Source organism: Melitaea cinxia, chromosome 22 (genome assembly GCF_905220565.1).
Source record: "Melitaea cinxia chromosome 22, ilMelCinx1.1, whole genome shotgun sequence".
Lineage (NCBI taxonomy): Eukaryota > Metazoa > Arthropoda > Insecta > Lepidoptera > Nymphalidae > Melitaea > Melitaea cinxia.
In genome coordinates this window covers 9,089,990-9,109,120 of record NC_059415.1, presented here as the reverse complement: position 1 = coordinate 9,109,120, position 19,131 = coordinate 9,089,990, and the positions used below count along the sequence as shown (strand labels likewise).

Below are 19,131 nucleotides of genomic sequence, written 5' to 3'. Positions count from 1 at the left end.
TTTAATATGTACGATTTTATTTTTGTGTTACCAACACATTAGGAATTCTAAACATTTTTGATAATTATCAAGTCGGAAAAAAAATCTGCTATTTACGAGTTATTCTGGCGTACGCTGCAAAAACTGTGGAGTTTACGTGTATACAATGTATAGGAGAAATATTTATCTTAATTAATCCTGCAAAAAAGTTCGAGACAGCATATATCTATCTTTTATGAGTAAGCCATTATCGCCAAAACAGTGAACCATAAATACAATAAAAATTGATAATACATTTCTAATGCACATTTGGTAGTAAACAAATTGATTTTTATATCAAAATAAATACTTTTATCAAACTTCGTCGATTACACTACATCATTTAGACGGTAATTAATATTTTAATAGTTACGACGATTTTATTAATCGAGTGCGGGTTACTATGGCGACGGGCGAAAAAAAGAAATCGCTCATCGCTGCGTGCACGACCCGAACGCAGGCAGACGCGTGAAGACAGACATTATTGAAGGCCGTGTCTGTTTAGAATTTTCAAGGCGCAAACTAGCGTTTTGTTATAAACACACTGTACATAGAACGGATTTTATTTCATTACTTTTATTATTATTTAGGGTTTTTATTTTAATTACCTACTTAGGTTGGTGTTTGTTTAAGTTAGTTGTTAGTTTAAGTTTAGTAGATTTTGGATTTTTACAATAATAGTTAATTACTTCGTTTTTATTTTATAATTGTCATAAAAGTAGTCGGTACATCGGCAACTCATTCCCAATAAGGATTGCGGGAGTAGGCGTTAACAATGAAAATTTTAAATGTATGTAACGCCGAAACTACTGAACTAAATTTAATCAAATTTTGTAATCATCTGTAATTTGGTCTAACTTGGAAGATATGTTAGTTTTTATTTCAATCGGTGGTAGGAGGCGCTGCTATCAGTATACATACCGATATAGCTATCAAATTTGGTAGCTGTTTTCCGGGCAGGACAACGTCTGCTGCTATTGCTATTCAACCGACCTTTTGTATATATAATGAATGTTTGTCTATAATTCCTTTATAGAATCGTAAACTATGCATTTGATCATGTCATGATCTTCATAAAAGTGTTGTGCATGAGCCCACAAAGGTTTCTAAGTTGGTACGACAAAAAAAAAGCGCAGCAACGTGCGCAAGGTACAGCTAGTATAAATATATGTCTACGTTTATGTATATGTAAATATAGTTTTTGGTGTATTGTATAAATGAATCTTATACATAGTATATTGTTTTAAATTGCACCGTGTACTTGTTATATGTTACAAATGTTTCCTTTATCAACGGATTGTCTGTAAGAAATTACTGTCAGTGATAAGACCGCCTTTGCACTTTATTCGGTATCTTTTTGTTCTATTGTTTTTAATGTTCGTACTATAAGTCTGCAATAAAGTATATCTATGTCGTAAATATCAATATTTATGTCAGGTAGTGGAAGATGTTTTGTACTTTTAAGTCCTTCATTTCTTAAATAACGTATTATTATAATTTTTGCAATAATATAAATTAAAAAAAAAGTAATACAAAACCAAATTGAAAATACAAATTATTGCAAATAATAATTGATGTGAACATGGGTGTTTATTTTATTATTAATTGTAAGTTTAAAACGAAACAAAAAAAAAAAACTTTTCTGCTAATTAATTTTATATTTTCTATCGGGAAACAATATGTTTTAATAAATAAACATCACCAGTTTTATTTTACTCAAAGATGTTAACTTAAGCTTAAAAGGGTGGGTATTCAGGGAGGCAGAAGGTAGATTAATGTCTCCTAGCATTTCCACTTCACGAGCTTAGGATGCTGAATTAATTATTTGACGATAATATTATATATGATTATTACTTATTAGAATACCGAATCCATTAATTACAGATATAATTTGTTAAAAATTAATCAATATTATTTTAATTAATTTATTTATTTAAATTCAGTTACAATCGTTTTCATCAATTTCATTAACGTAACGTAATCAACAATATAACGTGATCTATTTAAATTAAAATGAATTTTAATTCTCTAGCTAAACGCTAAACTCGAGAACAACTGGGCCGATATTAGCAGATTTCTTTTCAGGTTTCCTAATAGTTTGTGGAAGGTTTTTACGGAATGAAAAAAAAAATTGCAGAAATTAGGAAAATTTCTTAAAATGTAACGATTATTTAAGCTAGTTGGATATATACGTTACAACTAGCAGTAAGCAAAAACGACAGTATCAACTATTCATATGGAAACTTAACATATTATTAAGATCTGTGTGTGTTTGTGCAGTCCTTGTGGGTCTGCCCACCGTGCCTCGGAGAGCACGTTAAACCGTCGGTTGTTATCATGTACACTTGATAGCGATCGTTACTCATAGTAGGGAATATACCCGCCAATCCGCATTGGAGCAGCGTGGTGGATTAAGCTCTGATCCTTTTCCTACATGGGGAAAGGGGATATTACAGGCTGAAGCGTAAGATCCGTATGTTCTAAGTAGACCCTTAGCTAAACATTGATCTCAATTGTTGATAACAATGAAATCATTTGTTCTGCAGTAGTAGATTTGCTACGTTTTGACAGCTTTTTAATTTTATTAACATCTTATTTAAATATATTTTTTTAAATCTCACTATTTCTTTTTGTCGAAACAGTGCCAAAAGTGGAAATAGTAGATGAACGCGGTCGGCCGCTCCAAGACAAGTTCTACAAGGAAGGGTCGATCATTGAACTGAGGTGTGTTGTCAGCGAGGTGCCGCAGCCAGCGCGTCAGGTCAACTGGAAGCATGGGGGAAGATTGCTTAACTACGACACGAAGAGAGGAGGCGTCAGGTATGTTTTCAAAGCTTGTTTTTACAATTAGTTTGATAAACAAGTGATGGTCCACTTGATGATAAGTGGTTCATCATTATCATCATTACAGCCTATACAATCCACTGCTGGACATAGGCCTCCACAAGTTTACGCCAAAAATAACGTGGACTCACGTGTTTTGCCCATAGTCACCACGCTGGGCAGGCAGGTTGGTGACCGCAGAGAATAAGTAACGTGATAAGTGGTTGACGTAGCCTAAAGACGCTTGTAACACGAAGAGCATTCCAAGCACGGACTCTACAACAATTTTTAATGCAGAGCATCCCCAAATATTGTTTTATTTTCTATAGGAAAAAAACAAAAGCAGTATTATTTAGCTATGTCACGTTGAAGTAATTCCCAAATTAGGAAGCTTCTTGAAAATATATTTATATTTCACACACGTATTAGCTATTTCACATTTCGATCATCAACAAGATGTCGATGTGTTTAGTAGTCTATATTTACGATATTCTTATACGTAAACATCCTATATTCTCTAAATGTTAATAAATTCGAAGTATGCTTAAGAAAAGACTACACAATCTCCACCGAGATTGAAGTGCAGTAGACTAGAAACAATGTGTGAATGTAATTCAAGTAAACATCCAAATTGACAAATTAACGTACTAAAAGTGCTCCTACTCTTGAAAGAATGAATGACTATACATGATCTACTATACTTCTAGAAAATGTAGAGAAATACCGTTTTCTACACTTTCTTTACTGTTTCTTACAAAAATTAATGGAAAAAAACAAGTCTGCTTTAGACAACACGGCTGAAGTAAGACTTCTTTAGTTGCTCCTACCTTATATACCAAACGTCATCACATCAGCCTTTCGCAGTCCAGTACTGGACATAGGCCTCCACAAGTGCACGCCAAAAATGGCGTGAACTCGTGTGTTTTACCCATAGTCACCACGCTGGGCAGGCGGGTTGGTGATTACGAAACGTAACTCTCTCTATTTCTTTCTTCACTAACTATTTACAGGTTATATTTCGGAGAGTGTGCTCTAGAACTATACAATTTGGTTCCACCATCACCTTTCTACCACCGAACCGCAAGGCATCGCATGAATCTGCACCGCTATGTGGTTGAAATCCCACGATCTCGCACTAAACGATTTGCTTCCTCGTTCCTAATTCGCACCGCTAAAATTTGGAATGCCCTTCCGGCTTCCGTTTTTCCAACGAACTATAACTTAGGTATCTTTAAATCAAGAGTGAATAGGCATCTTCTAGGCAAGCGCGCACCACCTTAGGCTGCATCTTCACTTGACTTCAGGTGAGATCGCAGTCAAGCGCTAGTCTATATATTTAAAAAAAAAAAAAAAAAAAAAATATAACTTATATCTCCCTCTCAACTTCCGTACGCCTCGTCCGATCGCACTTTTCGTAACGCTCTCGTCACGTATTCACCACGTAGTAAGCACTCCCCAAGTAGAGCATACGTAAAGAAGTTTTACTTCAAAAATATGGAGAGTGGAATTGTGTGAAATAACAGAACAGCAGTTACGCTGACACATAACAGCGTAACATAGATGCTAAGAGTAATGTTTACAGCGCTTGAAGCTGTTTTAAAAGATAGAGTTATAATAGTATAGCAATTACCGTACAGTTACGAATAAGCGTCCATTTATGTTTCGATTTTAGAGTTTTATTATTTTAACTGCGGTCTCTAACTCGTCTACCCAGGTGACTATGGGCAAAACAGATGATTTCACGCCATTTTTGGCGCGAACTTGGAGAGGCCAGCAATGGACTGTGATAGGCTGAAGTATATTATTTTACTACACTACTGCTTACTTCATATATGTTGATTACATACATACGTATTAATATTATGCACCCTAATTATACGTATTTTAAAGAGTAAATGACTTTGTAGCATAATTTTGATAATATGTAACTCAGTTGTTATTCAGACTATATAAAGATAAAATTTTCTTGTATTTCTAAGTTTGTACGCCTGAAATATTCCACTTGAATGATATGGTCGGTTAGGGAAAATGTCAGTTTGGTAATGTGGTTAAGGACCTTAGAACCTTAGATCTATGCGTGTTTCATATATGTTTGCTTCCACCCGTTAAGCATAATAAAAAGGAAAGTTGATTATGGTTTTATAATACTCCAGTAGAGCAAATATTAGTTAATTAGTTTATACAACATTTCAAAGTCAAAGCCGCCACAGAGCCATTTCGGATGAACCTCAAAAAGTAACTCAGTTTGTATCAAGCATAAACGAGAGAAATATAATTTATTTTGAGAACGTGAAATTATAATTATTTTTAGAAATCGTCGAAAATAATAATATAATGCTAGCATTGTGATAATCGGAAGTACCTTTTACAAAACAATTATTTAATTAAAAATTGTGATTTTAAACTTTTTTTGTGTCCTTAGATTTCAAACTTTGAATATTTATTTCAATTTATGTTTTCATATATTGAATGTCAATGAAAATCTAGTTATTACACTTAGTCGGTAGAAATACTAGTTCGTAATATGTATAACAGTTATAATGCGAGTAAATGTTAATTGCATCGAATAGAGATGCATGAATGCTTTATAAATTAATTAGCAGCAAGATCTAGCGTAGCATATATCACTGCATAAACACATCGTTTTCATTACATCTCATTACATCAGCTAAAATACCGTATCAAAAACATTGCCTGAACTTGTATGGAGTACGAGAACGCAAAAAATAAATATTATGTCTAACGTTTGTAAATTATATATTTTTGTATTGTATTTTGACTCTGCGTAAAGTACCTTTGATGAATAAAATACACACTTCCCTCGATTAAAGCTATAAACGTCTCGGTTAAAGTTATTTGATACGAAGACCTAAGGCACCGCGTGATTTCATCAGATTTTCACATTTGGTTTGATTAACTCTTGAGTTGATATCTATAATATATATAAAAGCGAAAGGTCATTCATCACGAAATCTCCGAAACTATAATACCTACAAACTTGAAATTTGGCAGTTAGGCTTCTTATAAGACGTAGGCATCCGCTAAGAACGGATTTTACGAAACTCGACCCCTAAGGGGGTTAAATAGGGGTAGCAAGTTTGTATGAAAGTCCTATGATTTTGAAGTAAGAGACTTGAAATTTAAACTGTATGCTCTATAGATGATGAGAAGGTGTCCAAATAATATATCTTTAGAAATCAACTCCCTTTTGGGGTTGAATCGGGGGATGGTAGGTTGACTCACTCATCACGAAATCTCCGAAACTATAACACCTAGAAACTTGAAATTTGGCAGGTAGGTTTCTTATAGAGCATAAACATCCGCTAAAAACGGATTTTACGAAACTCGACCCCTAAGGGGGTAAAACGGGGGTTGGAAGTTTGTATGAAAGTTCTATGTTTTTGAAGTAAGATGCTTGATATTTAAAATGTATACTCTATAAATGATGAGAAGGTGTTCAAACAATGTATATTTAGAAATCAAGTCCCTTTTTGGGTTAAAACGGGGGATGGTAGATTGACTCACTCATCACGAAATCTCCGAAACTATAACAGTTACAAACTTGAAATTTTGTCAGGTAGGTTTCTTATAGGGCGTAGACATTTGCTAAGAACGGATATTATGAAACTCGACCCCTAAGGGGATAAAACGGGGGTCCGAAGTTTGTATGAAAGTCCTATGTTTTTGAAGTAAGAGACTAGAAATTTAAAATATATGCTCTATAGATGGTGAGAAGGTGTCCAAATAATGTATCTTTAGAAAACAAATCTCTTTTGGGTTTACAACGGGGGATGGTAGGTCGACTTACTCATCACGAAATTTTCGAAATTATAACAGTTACAAACTTGAAATTTGGTAAGTAGGTTCCTTATAGGGCGTAGACATCCGCTAAGAACGAATTTTATGAAACTCGACTCCTAAAGGGATGAAACGGGGGTTGGAAGTTTCTATGAAAGTCCTATGTTTTTGAAGTAAGATACTTGAAATTTAAAATGTATACTCTATAGGTGGTGAGAAGATGTCCAAATAATAAATGCATCGTAATATATATATATAAAAGAGAAAGTTCACTGACTCACTCATCACGAGAACTCAAAACCGCTGGATGGTCCATCCATCCAGGATGGACAAAGATGAAATTTAGCAGGGAAGTAGATTATAGTTAGTAAACGTCCGCTAAGAACGGATTCTCCGATATTCCACTGCTAAGGGCGTTTGATTAGGGTTGATAGTTTGTATGAAACATAGTCGAGAGCAACAGTTAGTGTATTATAACAAAAAGTCCCCAAAAGTGTATGTGATCGATTCCCTCAAAATTTACTGAACGGCTTTTCATGCGGTTTCACCAATGGAGAGGGCTTCAAGAGGAAGGTTTACGGAACGACTAAGCCGATTTTGATGACATTTTGAGTTTTACTGGAAGTTTGCCGGGAAAACTTTGTGACTCACTGATTTCAACGCGGGCGAAGCCGCGGGCACAGCTAGTTTTAGGTATATAATTTTCTTTAAATACTAGCACTATGACCTTTCTATAATGATTTTAATCAGTACGTTAAAAAAAAAAAACAATATTTTTTATTGGTAGTGTATTTGTACCGCAAGAATATTAGAAGTAAATAAAAAAAATAAAAAAAAAAGTGAAAAAGTCGGGTTGTCTGGAAGAAATGGCTAACTAGCCATAAGACCGCCTCTTGTACTACACATTCTTAAGTTGTCTGTATTATTATTATTTTGTATTTGCATATTGTGGTGTACAATAAAGAGTAAATAAATAAAATAAATAAATAAATAAAAAGTAAAATTTATGTTTGTGTGCGTTGGTATACTATTATGAAGTTTACAGTAAAAGTTGAACACACACATAGATGTACTATGAACTATTCAGATTTTCAATCTTGTTTAAGAATTCACTCAACTTACACCCGATTTATCAATTTTTACCAGTTCTGTATTTGTGTTATTCCTTTATTCGACCCGATATATACATACGAGTATAGTAAGTGCAATTAGTTGTTTTTTTTTTAGTTTAGACGTTGAGCCAATAGAAAATAATTACGAGACGATAGCTCCCCATGTCGACTAAAATTTCCATTATGTAGTGATTGATCGACCACTGTTCTAAGACTGCGATACTATTAATAAAATACGCCCCAGGTATAAAAGCTTTTAAATGTTTCGTTAAAATTTTCTCTTTCTTTCTATTATCCTTTGTTAAAGCCTTTTTTCAAAGGAGGGACAGTTTTTCCTTTCTTAAAAATAAAAATGATACGAACACCTTCGTGATGTTATCATTGATTGTGATTCGTTCATTCATTATTCATTTAATTCATTAATAATTCAAACTGCTTTACTCTGTGAGCGGAAGAAACGTGGTCGAAAAATTTATGAGATACATTTTATTACGACAAAGATTTAAAAAACCTGTTTTTTCAAATCTGTCTTTTTTTTCCAGTATCGTAAATACTGAGTTCTTTGCTTTTTTTTATTATATAAACAACATTCACGGACTCTTAGTTACCCATACCATTTTTACTACATAAAATATTTTTTATTTTTTTATTTTATGAAACTTTATCACACACACAAAAAAAAGATACATTTTAGAACGATTAGATACAAAAACAAGTAATACATGCAAAGGCGGCCTTATCGCTTATAGCGATTATGAGCGTAGCGTAACTATACGGCGCAGTTCTAAAATTATCTAGAATTGGTAGAATGTTTCGACACTGACAGCTTTTCGTAGTTATAGCGATTTTAAATATGCAATAAATGTGTTCAACGAGTTACGTCCCTTTGAACCAAAAACTGGTAAACTGACAAAATTCACGTGAATTATGTGAATAGGTAAGTAATAATAGAAACAAAATTAAATTTATAGGACTATATCTTTATCTTTCGTTTGAGGAACATTGCGATAGGGTCATTATTCTAGAATTTTGACAAAGTAAAGTTAAGGTGTAGAGTAATTTTAGCCGTATAAGTATCATTTATCACATAATTGTAGCACTTAATAAATGTGAAAAATGGTACAAATCGAAAATGTTTTCCCGTAAATTACTTTTGAAATAAAGTATTTCCCAAAAAAATTAAAATGTACATTGAAATAGAATATTTCACCCTATAAAAAAGATACTCCTGTTGACCAAGCCCACTTATTTCACAAACAAGAATTTCTTAAATCTGGTTTTTGCTCTCCTGTAAAATGATGATTTTTGACTTGTATCACTTGCCACAGGGAACACATAATTGCATTCATTTTATTCCGTATCTAATTAAATTATATTTAAAAGTTTTTTTATTGAATACAACAACATCATAGATATAACTAATTTAACTAAATTTAAACAACACTTGAAAACTAGCAAAGGCAAAAGAAAAAGTGCATTATTGTTGGCTTAGAAAAACTTAATTTGAATTCGCACGAATATTTTTTTAAGGCACCCTACCCTACTTATTACCTTCAGAGATCTTTTACTGTTTAAGTTACTTTAATAATTTAGATAAAGGTAATAATGCCAAGTGTTAAACATTTTGTTATTTAATAAGTAAAATCTGCCATAATCTGTATTCAAATGGCTTACGTATCTCGAACCAAACTCTTAACCTAAATACCGAGACATACCTAAGCTAGGGCGGCAGGTAGATAAATAAAATATATTAAATAATTTCCATTAATAGCACGAGGAGTGTAATTAAAGTTATAAGGAATTATAATTCTAATTTCTATTTTAACGTAAATAATACGATCGTAATAAATCTTTAAGGCAATTTAAATAAATAAGGGCAGCCCTTTATTTAGGTTATCTGCTCAGAAATAGAGGGTTTTGTTTGTATTTCGTCGAAATGTTGAGTTAAATTTAAAGGTTATTGGGTATAATAGTTTTTTTTTAATTATTTGACTTTGAACTTGATAATATTGGTTGCGAGTTTGACGCTTACAAATTATATTAGTGGAAAGAGCCGGTAAAATACTATGTACTGAGGTAATAAATGAAATAGTGAAATATCAAATTGCACAATAGAACCAAAAAATATACGAGTAACTTTTGATTGTCCGATATGGCAACGCGTTGGCGCAGCGCTGGTTTGTCATGGCAAACATTTATAGAGGCCCAACAAATTTTTGTTGTGATTTGCGCTTTTGTTTTTGTTTGTGTTTTCGGACCCCCGACACATCTAAAAGCTTACTTGACAATGTTTGAGAAATATGTCGCATGTTACAAAAAATCGATGCCATTAAATAGGACTAGACGTTAATACATCCAAGTAAGTATACGTTTAAAAAATTTGTTTTCTCTTGCAATGAAATAGTTTATTATTTATAGTATAGTTATTTTTTATTATTATTTGAGAAAACAAATAAATATTTTAATTTTTTTATTTATTGATTTTGGTATAATCTATGGCTGAGATATAGACAGACTGGTTGACTAACAGATAGGCAAAACATAAATGATAAAAAAACTTGGCTTCAGTATCAGGTATAAAGTGACTTCCAAAATTTTTCAAATTACTTAGAATGTACGGAATTCCAAAATCGAATATCCCAAATTAGATATAGTTATATATTATATGCAGTATAAACTATTGTTAACCCAAAAAAAATGAACCTACTGAAAATTACATTAATAAAATCTATAGAAATAAATAAAATAGGAGTGTCTGTTTTTAATATTAAAATAAACGCTTTTTTACTGAATGCATATGAATGTATACACGGTACATATACCAAAATAACATTTCTTACAATTTTTGTCTGTCTGTCTGTCTGTTCCGGCTAATCTCGGAAACAGTTGGACTGATTTTGACGGGACTTTCACTGGCAGGTCACTGATGTATTAAGGAGTAACTTGGCTACTTTTATTTTAGAAATTTATTTATTTTATAACTCTGTGAACTGAACAACAACTATTTTGTGAAATTCCACGCGGACGAAGTCACTGGCAAAGCTAGTTCTATAATAATATGTTTGCTCGCAAACGAAAAAAAAAAAAACCGATTTCAATTACATCGACGAGTAATACAACGTAGATCGACGAGAAAATAGTTTAGTAACTACGCGTTATCAAAGATTACTCAAAAAGTACTTATCAGATCTCGATAAAATTTATATGTTACCACATGATTAAACATCAGCTTTCGATAAAATTAAAAATTATCAAAATCGGTATACCCAGTAAAAAGTTATTGCGGATTTTCGAGAGTTTCCCTCGATTTCTCTGGGTTTCCATCATCAGATCCTGGTTTCCTTATCATGGTACTAAACTAAGGATATCCCCTTTCCAACAAAATTTTTTTATCAAAATCGGTACATCCAACAGAAAGTTATGCGGTATAATACAACGTAGGTCGACGAAAAAAGCGTCAAGTAAAAACGCATTATTAGATATAACTCGAAAAGTAGTTAATAGATCTCAAATAAATTTAAATGGGACCAAATGACACACACCACCTTTCGATCAAAAGAAAATTTGTCGAAATCGCTCCACCCAGTCAAAATTTCTGAAGTAACATACATAAAAAAATACAGTCGAATTGAGAACGTCCTCCTTTTTTGGAAGTCGGTTAAAAACTTAAACGTTTCAATGTATTGTTTCTAAGGCTTACATTTTTTGTAAACTTAACTATTTGTCTAAGGTCCGAACTAGGCGTGATGTTCACCCTTAATTATAACAATACGAATGATTCAGCCTGTCAAATCCCGCTGCTGGGAAGTGTCCTCGCTTAAGTATCCTCGCTGCTCCACCGATTGGCGGATATGTTCCCTTCTATGAGTGACGATCGCTATCAGGTAGTTATGATAACAACCAGGACCGACGGCTTAACGTGCTCTCTGGGGTATGGTGAGGATTCCCACAAGGACTAACAACCAAACCGGAAATAAAAAATTAAAAAAAAATTGAATTTTTTAAATCTTCATTTTTCAAATTTAATAAATTTGTAAAATAAAGATTCAAAGGCGCCTTTGAAGCCTATTTGAATTAAGTTTTTTTTTATTTGATTTAATTTGACGAATATTAAATATTACCTGTTTTATTTAAAGCATAATAAAAACCCATAGCATAATACAAGGGTATTACGTTTTTACTTATTTAAGCAAAGTACCTTTATGAAGTGGCTATATAAATTAATTCCATATTTTTTTCATAAACATTATGAAATATTACTTTTACTTTTAATATATTTGCTAAAAAAATATATTAATTTCAAACAGTTTTATTATCAAACAAGAGTATGTAAGAGACGTTTCTAAATTTTAGTTTAAAATTTTAATTTAGAGATACGATGTTGAAATAAATGAAAAAGTTAAATAAATTCTGACAATCTCTTGAAAATAAAATGGAATTCATAATTTGTATCAAAATAGATTGAAAGGACTTAAAAAGCTGTTAGATGTTAGAAGATAGGATTTCAGGCGCACTGTGTGACACAAACACAAAATCCAATGTACGTCTGGCTAGCGCTATTTTATTATAAAGATATTTTATAATGTCACCCACTTTTATAAAAATACACCAACACCAGGTCTTAATACCATTGCATTAGAATGAATCCTGGGAGGAATTGGGAATAGGGTCGGCAACGCGCTTGCGATGCCTCTGGTGTTGCAAACGTCTATACGTATAAGGTACGGTAATAGCTTACCATCAGGTGAGCCGTACGCTTGTTTGCCGATCTAGTCATATAGGTATAACAAAAAAAAACAGGTTTTTAAACTCTCACGTTCATTATAACCATTTTTCATATAAAAGTCGACCCTGACAATGACACCTGCAAAGTCGCCAATGTTCGTAGTTTCAAAATGACAATCGCTTTAAGTCCTGTAGAACCATAAGTGTGGAATGAACAAATTGTTCAGATTAATAATAATCCTAATATGTTAGATGTAAATGTAAAAGTTTGCAAGAACGTATGTATAAAGAAACGGTTGCCTGTTAGTCAACTACGAAAAAAATTGAAGAAATATGGTACATGAGACCGTTATTGTTAATATCTTGAGATAGTAATTATATAAACAATCGTATGGTAGGTAAAGCCAAGGGCATCGCGACCACATTGCTGACCTTACCTACACTGAAACACAGAAACGTCCTCAAGACTCTGGCTACTATATTCATCACAGAAAAAGAACGCTATCTGTAATCAGTATTCAAGTTACACTAGCTGGTTATTCCATTAAGCAATATTCAAAATTTTTGTAAGAAAAGTAATAACAATAGTTGCCAAAATGTGATAAGCATCTAAAACGTGGGTCCATCTAGAGCAAGGTTGCTGCTCTTTTGTGTATTGTAATGTTATTAAATACAAAATGAGGCCGGTCTTCGGTCACGGACGCCAGTTTTTGTGAGAAAAGTCTTTTTAAGAGAGCATTCCCATTTCGTTAAATGCTAAGAAACATATTTTGCTTTGATATTATCACAATAATTCTTATATGATTGATTTTTATATAAAGCGTATTTGTAATGTACTTTTGATAAAATCTAATCTAATAAGTCGTAAAAGGAACAGAAAATACAAAATTTTTAATACAACAAATACTAAATTTGTATAAAATTCACTTCACTGTCTGCGAAGGAGGAAATATGTTTGTGAAAAATGTCTTAGAATAAAGTCTAAAATGAGTATATATTGCCGTATTTATATAGAAGTGATTGAAATGACAGATGTATTACAATTTTTTTTGTACAGTGTGTAATAATCTATTAAAATCAATGTCTATACCATTCACTATATTACGAATAGTAATAGCAAGTACTGATATTATTTCTTACACTTCTATTTACAGAGTAGACTCGTTGAACCTCTGAAACTCAATTTTGATCTCTAATAAAAAAATAATGTAACATTTACATTTTTAAGTTTATCACAAAAGCGCTTTTCAGTAAAAATGGTTCTATTATATTAACTACACATAAAGATTTACGTTTCAGTTACTGAAAAAAATAAAATATTCCAACCATTAAATACCTTAATATGCCTCGTTTTAAATTACAAAAGAACCCGAATGACAATGTCACTCGAAATTATTGTTTAATACGAAATCAGTCGGGTGTACTAACTTGATTCTTATAAAGCAGATTTATCTAACCATGTTATACTCGTATTTGTACTCAATTTCGCCAACAGCAATATAAAAAGAAACACATCTAATCCCCGACGCAATCAAACTGACTTATAGAATCTATTGTTTCACGATCAACTTTCCTTTATCCGGCTCGGAGGACCAATAAACAGAAACAATGATATCTGTAATTGAACGGCGCCCTATCGCGTTACATAACGAAACGTAACGAAAAGGATAACCAATTGTTAACTTCACCCCTAATTTGCATACCAGAGACGCGAACAAAGAAATTACTCGCGGTATTTTGTGAACGTGTGTGAATTCGCAGACAAGATTTATTTGAAAGAAATTTTGCGATGTTAATTCACTTCGCCTTTGTTTGAGGATCGTAACGGTTGAATGAGTTTAATTAAAACACTGATTCCATTAAGTTTTTGGACAATTTCGAGGTAATTTCGGGTTTGAATTGACATTCCGTGTGACTTGGCACGGTTGAAAGCTATAACGTTAACTGTTTGAAACGGAACATCTTCTTTGTATTATTAAAAATGTTAGAAATTTGACTAAGACCGTTGCCGGCTATTTTATGAAACTTCTGTTGTTCTGTGAGTCTTTGCGATTCTCTCAGTGCTATATATTTTTATTGTATCGTGGTAAAGTAAATGGAATAAACTTGGTTTGGTGTACTAGTTGTCTAAAATGTATTAGCCTTTTTGTAATACAAAAACTTAGAAAGAAATAAGAGAAGACTAGAATTTGTTTTACGACTTTTTCGTGGCCACTTGGTGCTCTAATGAAAATCTGTGGGTGAAACTTTTTCTACGCGAGATCAAATATCATAGAAAATAAGTTTTGCTAAAAACAATTCTAAGAACGTTTTCACCATTAACTGCTAATATTCAAATATACCCTGAGGTTGTCTGGAAGAAATCGCTCTTAGCGATAAGACCACCTTTGTACACCTTTCTTTGCATGTATCACTTTTTTGTAATGTTTCTTTGTGGTGTACAATAAATAGTATTTATTATTATTATTATTATTAAATATAAAGTAATTGTATGAAGTTATTAATTTAATGTCCGGGTGCAAAGTAAGATCTCTGTGATAAGTCATTCATTAAGCAATGAGTAGATGTAAGGCTACGACATTGTAAATTTTTCACCTTTACAATTTTCTTTAATATTTTTATAATATACAATAAAATAATATACTTCATGAAACTGAAAATGTACATAAATACCTTATTGCAAGGCAAAGGCATCTCCTCTCTACATTGAGTCAGAGTTAATTTGAGGAAAACTGCACTACTGAAAATTTCTTAAAACGACTTGGTCGTTAGTCATCACAAAAATATTATGAAGTCATAATAATAATACAAATCGTTTGTTGACAGTGTCAAAACAGAAGCGACATCTAACGGCGCCTTATCAAGACTCTATATAGCAAACGCAAACAGAAACGATTCAGGCAACTACACGTGCTCGTTAGCTGATGTCGCGGCATCTGCGGTGTCTGTACACGTACTCAGAGGTATTACCAGGTTTACCAGAAATTAATTTAGTATAATTATATTACTCCTTAGGTATCACGGTTCACGTTGAGGTCTTATACATTCATCCATTTAAAAAAATGGTATTTTACTGATTTTTTCCCTACTACCAGAGTGGTAAACAAACATTACGTAAGCGGTTATCATAGCCTATCATTATTATCGAATCTTAGAATATCATTAATGTTGAAACATCGCAAGCGAGTCACTGACCCTACCACCGACTTTCTCCAAGAGCTCTGGTTGAATTTCCCAAGATTTTTGATTTTTCAGTAGTGAAAATTGAGTTTAGATAAAAATATTAAGTCTTCTAAAAGCACAGTACTATAGTCAAACGATTCAGATGAAGCAGTATAATGGAAAACAACTTCCAGTATTTCGTGAGTACATTTGCTCGTAATACTATTTGTCGGTTTTTTACTCATATCTAAGATTTTTATTTTTGTGTTACCCACATTAGGAATTCTAAACATTTTTGAATATCATATCAAAAATTGACCGCTCCAGCGGGGTTCGAACCCGCGTCTCCGACTTGCCGTGTCGGCGCTCTAGCCAATTAAGCTATGGAACGATGCACCCGCTCAAGCGAAATTTTCGATATGATAATTTTTAATTTTCGGTTTAAGCGAACCGTGGCGCCGTCTATAGTGAGCTCTTTACAGAAACCCGTAACTATTCAAAGTTTCATATTACAATGAAAATCTTTGACAGGAGACGACACCGTGCTATTTTTAATATCTAAGATTTTTATTTTTGTGTTACCCACATTAGGAATTCTAAACATTTTTGAATATCATATCAAAAATTGACCGCTCCAGCGGGGTTCGAACCCGCGTCTCCGACTTGCCGTGTCGGCGCTCTAGCCAATTAAGCTATGGAACGATGCACCCGCTCGAGCGAAATTTTCGATATGATAATTTTTAATTTTCGGTTTAAGCGAACCGTGGCGCCGTCTATAGTGAGCTCTTTACAGAAACCCGTAACTATTCAAAGTTTCATATTACAATGAAAATCTTTGACAGGAGACGACACCGTGCTATTTTTAATATCTAAGATTTTTATTTTTGTGTTACCCACATTAGGAATTCTAAACATTTTTGAATATCATATCAAAAATTGACCGCTCCAGCGGGGTTCGAACCCGCGTCTCCGACTTGCCGTGTCGGCGCTCTAGCCAATTAAGCTATGGAACGATGCACCCGCTCGAGCGAAATTTTCACTATAGACGGCGCCACGGTTCGCTTAAACCGAAAATTAAAAATTATCATATCGAAAATTTCGCTCGAGCGGGTGCATCGTTCCATAGCTTAATTGGCTAGAGCGCCGACACGGCAAGTCGGAGACGCGGGTTCGAACCCCGCTGGAGCGGTCAATTTTTGATATGATATTCAAAAATGTTTAGAATTCCTAATGTGGGTAACACAAAAATAAAAATCTTAGATATTAAAAATAGCACGGTGTCGTCTCCTGTCAAAGATTTTCATTGTAATATGAAACTTTGAATAGTTACGGGTTTCTGTAAAGAGCTCACTATAGACGGCGCCACGGTTCGCTTAAACCGAAAATTAAAAATTATCATATCGAAAATTTCGCTCGAGCGGGTGCATCGTTCCATAGCTTAATTGGCTAGAGCGCCGACACGGCAAGTCGGAGACGCAGGTTCGAACCCCGCTGGAGCGGTCAATTTTTGATATGATATTCAAAAATGTTTAGAATTCCTAATGTGGGTAACACAAAAATAAAAATCTTAGATATTAAAAATAGCACGGTGTCGTCTCCTGTCAAAGATTTTCATTGTAATATGAAACTTTGAATAGTTACGGGTTTCTGTAAAGAGCTCACTATAGACGGCGCCACGGTTCGCTTAAACCGAAAATTAAAAATTATCATATCGAAAATTTCGCTCGAGCGGGTGCATCGTTCCATAGCTTAATTGGCTAGAGCGCCGACACGGCAAGTCGGAGACGCGGGTCCGAACCCCGCTGGAGCGGTCAATTTTTGATATGATATTCAAAAATGTTTAGAATTCCTAATGTGGGTAACACAAAAATAAAAATCTTAGATATTAAAAATAGCACGGTGTCGTCTCCTGTCAAAGATTTTCATTGTAATATGAAACTTTGAATAGTTACGGGTTTCTGTAAAGAGCTCACTATAGACGGCGCCACGGTTCGCTTAAACCGAAAATTAAAAATTATCATATCGAAAATTTCGCTCGAGCGGGTGCATCGTTCCATAGCTTAATTGGCTAGAGCGCCGACACGGCAAGTCGGAGACGCGGGTTCGAACCCCGCTGGAGCGGTCAATTTTTGATATGATATTCAAAAATGTTTAGAATTCCTAATGTGGGTAACACAAAAATAAAAATCTTAGATATTAAAAATAGCACGGTGTCGTCTCCTGTCAAAGATTTTCATTGTAATATGAAACTTTGAATAGTTACGGGTTTCTGTAAAGAGCTCACTATAGACGGCGCCACGGTTCGCTTAAACCGAAAATTAAAAATTATCATATCGAAAATTTCGCTCGAGCGGGTGCATCGTTCCATAGCTTAATTGGCTAGAGCGCCGACACGGCAAGTCGGAGACGCGGGTTTTTTACTCATTCAAATTTTTACAGGTGAGAATCCGCTAGCAATGCAAAGAGGAGAGGCGTCTGCTTTATATCCATCGGTCGTCTTGTTGGCCAGTTTCATCAGCTGACAAATAGCCAGCGCGTTATGTACGCGCAACAACATGTAAAAATTAATCTAATTATAATATAACTTATAATGTACCTAATTAAGACATTTTTTGTGGAAATTTTGAGGTTGCGTTTTAAATTAATATTTTAAATTAGTAGTTATAATTAACAAAGTATTGTTTTTCTTTTCTTCGAAGTGTGTCTGATCAGATTTTTTTTTCAAATTCAGTTTACTTTACTTCAGTCTGTGATACTAGTTTTGATGGATCCCAAAAAAAAAAAAATTATAATCAACATAGTACTATAAAAAAATATTGAAGTGATTACAATAATCACAAATGCCAATTCCAAGGCCTATTTAAATGTATCTGTTGCAAAATACTCGCTAGCTGTTTCTCATTTAAATCTGGAATTCAATATCTTTATTTCAGTTTCAACATTTTAAAAATAATTTTGTAAGCCTATCTGAATAATTATTAATGTACATTGATTGTAAGTTCCATGAAATATTTCAATTCGAAATGTATTTTATTATTATTTAGTTGAAAATAAATATAGTCTCAATATAGGTATTTATTGTTACTTTTCAGTGATAGGGTATGAATTGTTTTTCAACAAATATTCACTGAAGCTATACAAATATTTGTTAAGGGTAAAAGTTATACGGATCGTGCTCTATATTTTACGGTGTAACCGTTGTACTGTAAATTTTAAAATATCTCGGCTAGAGTCGAATTTATAATTTAATTTTATGAAAATAAATGAAATGGTTGCAGTTGTTATAAATATACAGTATTTATATGCAAATAATTATTTTTAATCGTAGGTTCAACAATATTATAAATACCAATTTCAATATATGTATACATATTTTTGCATTTTCAATTTGTAATACAAATCAAATTATTCTACAACTAGCTGTGCCAGTGACTTCGTCCGCGTGGAATTTCACAAAATAGTTGTTGTTCGGTTTACAGAGTTATAAAATAAA

The 19,131-nt window shown here is 33.2% G+C and overlaps 1 protein-coding gene across 1 annotated transcript in view; it reads left to right on the top strand.

Moving 5' to 3' along the window:
- The window catches only part of LOC123664686 (Down syndrome cell adhesion molecule homolog), a 44,680-nt gene extending 26,018 nt beyond the window's left edge, over window positions 1-18,662 (top strand). Inside the window, exons 4-6 of the mRNA XM_045599195.1 lie at window positions 2,661-2,838; window positions 15,303-15,439; window positions 18,078-18,662. Coding sequence (XP_045455151.1) covers window positions 2,661-2,838; window positions 15,303-15,439; window positions 18,078-18,160 — 398 coding nt within the window. The 3' untranslated portion in view covers window positions 18,161-18,662. The remainder of the gene's footprint in view (window positions 1-2,660; window positions 2,839-15,302; window positions 15,440-18,077) is intronic.
- Window positions 18,663-19,131: the final 469 nt, after the last annotated feature.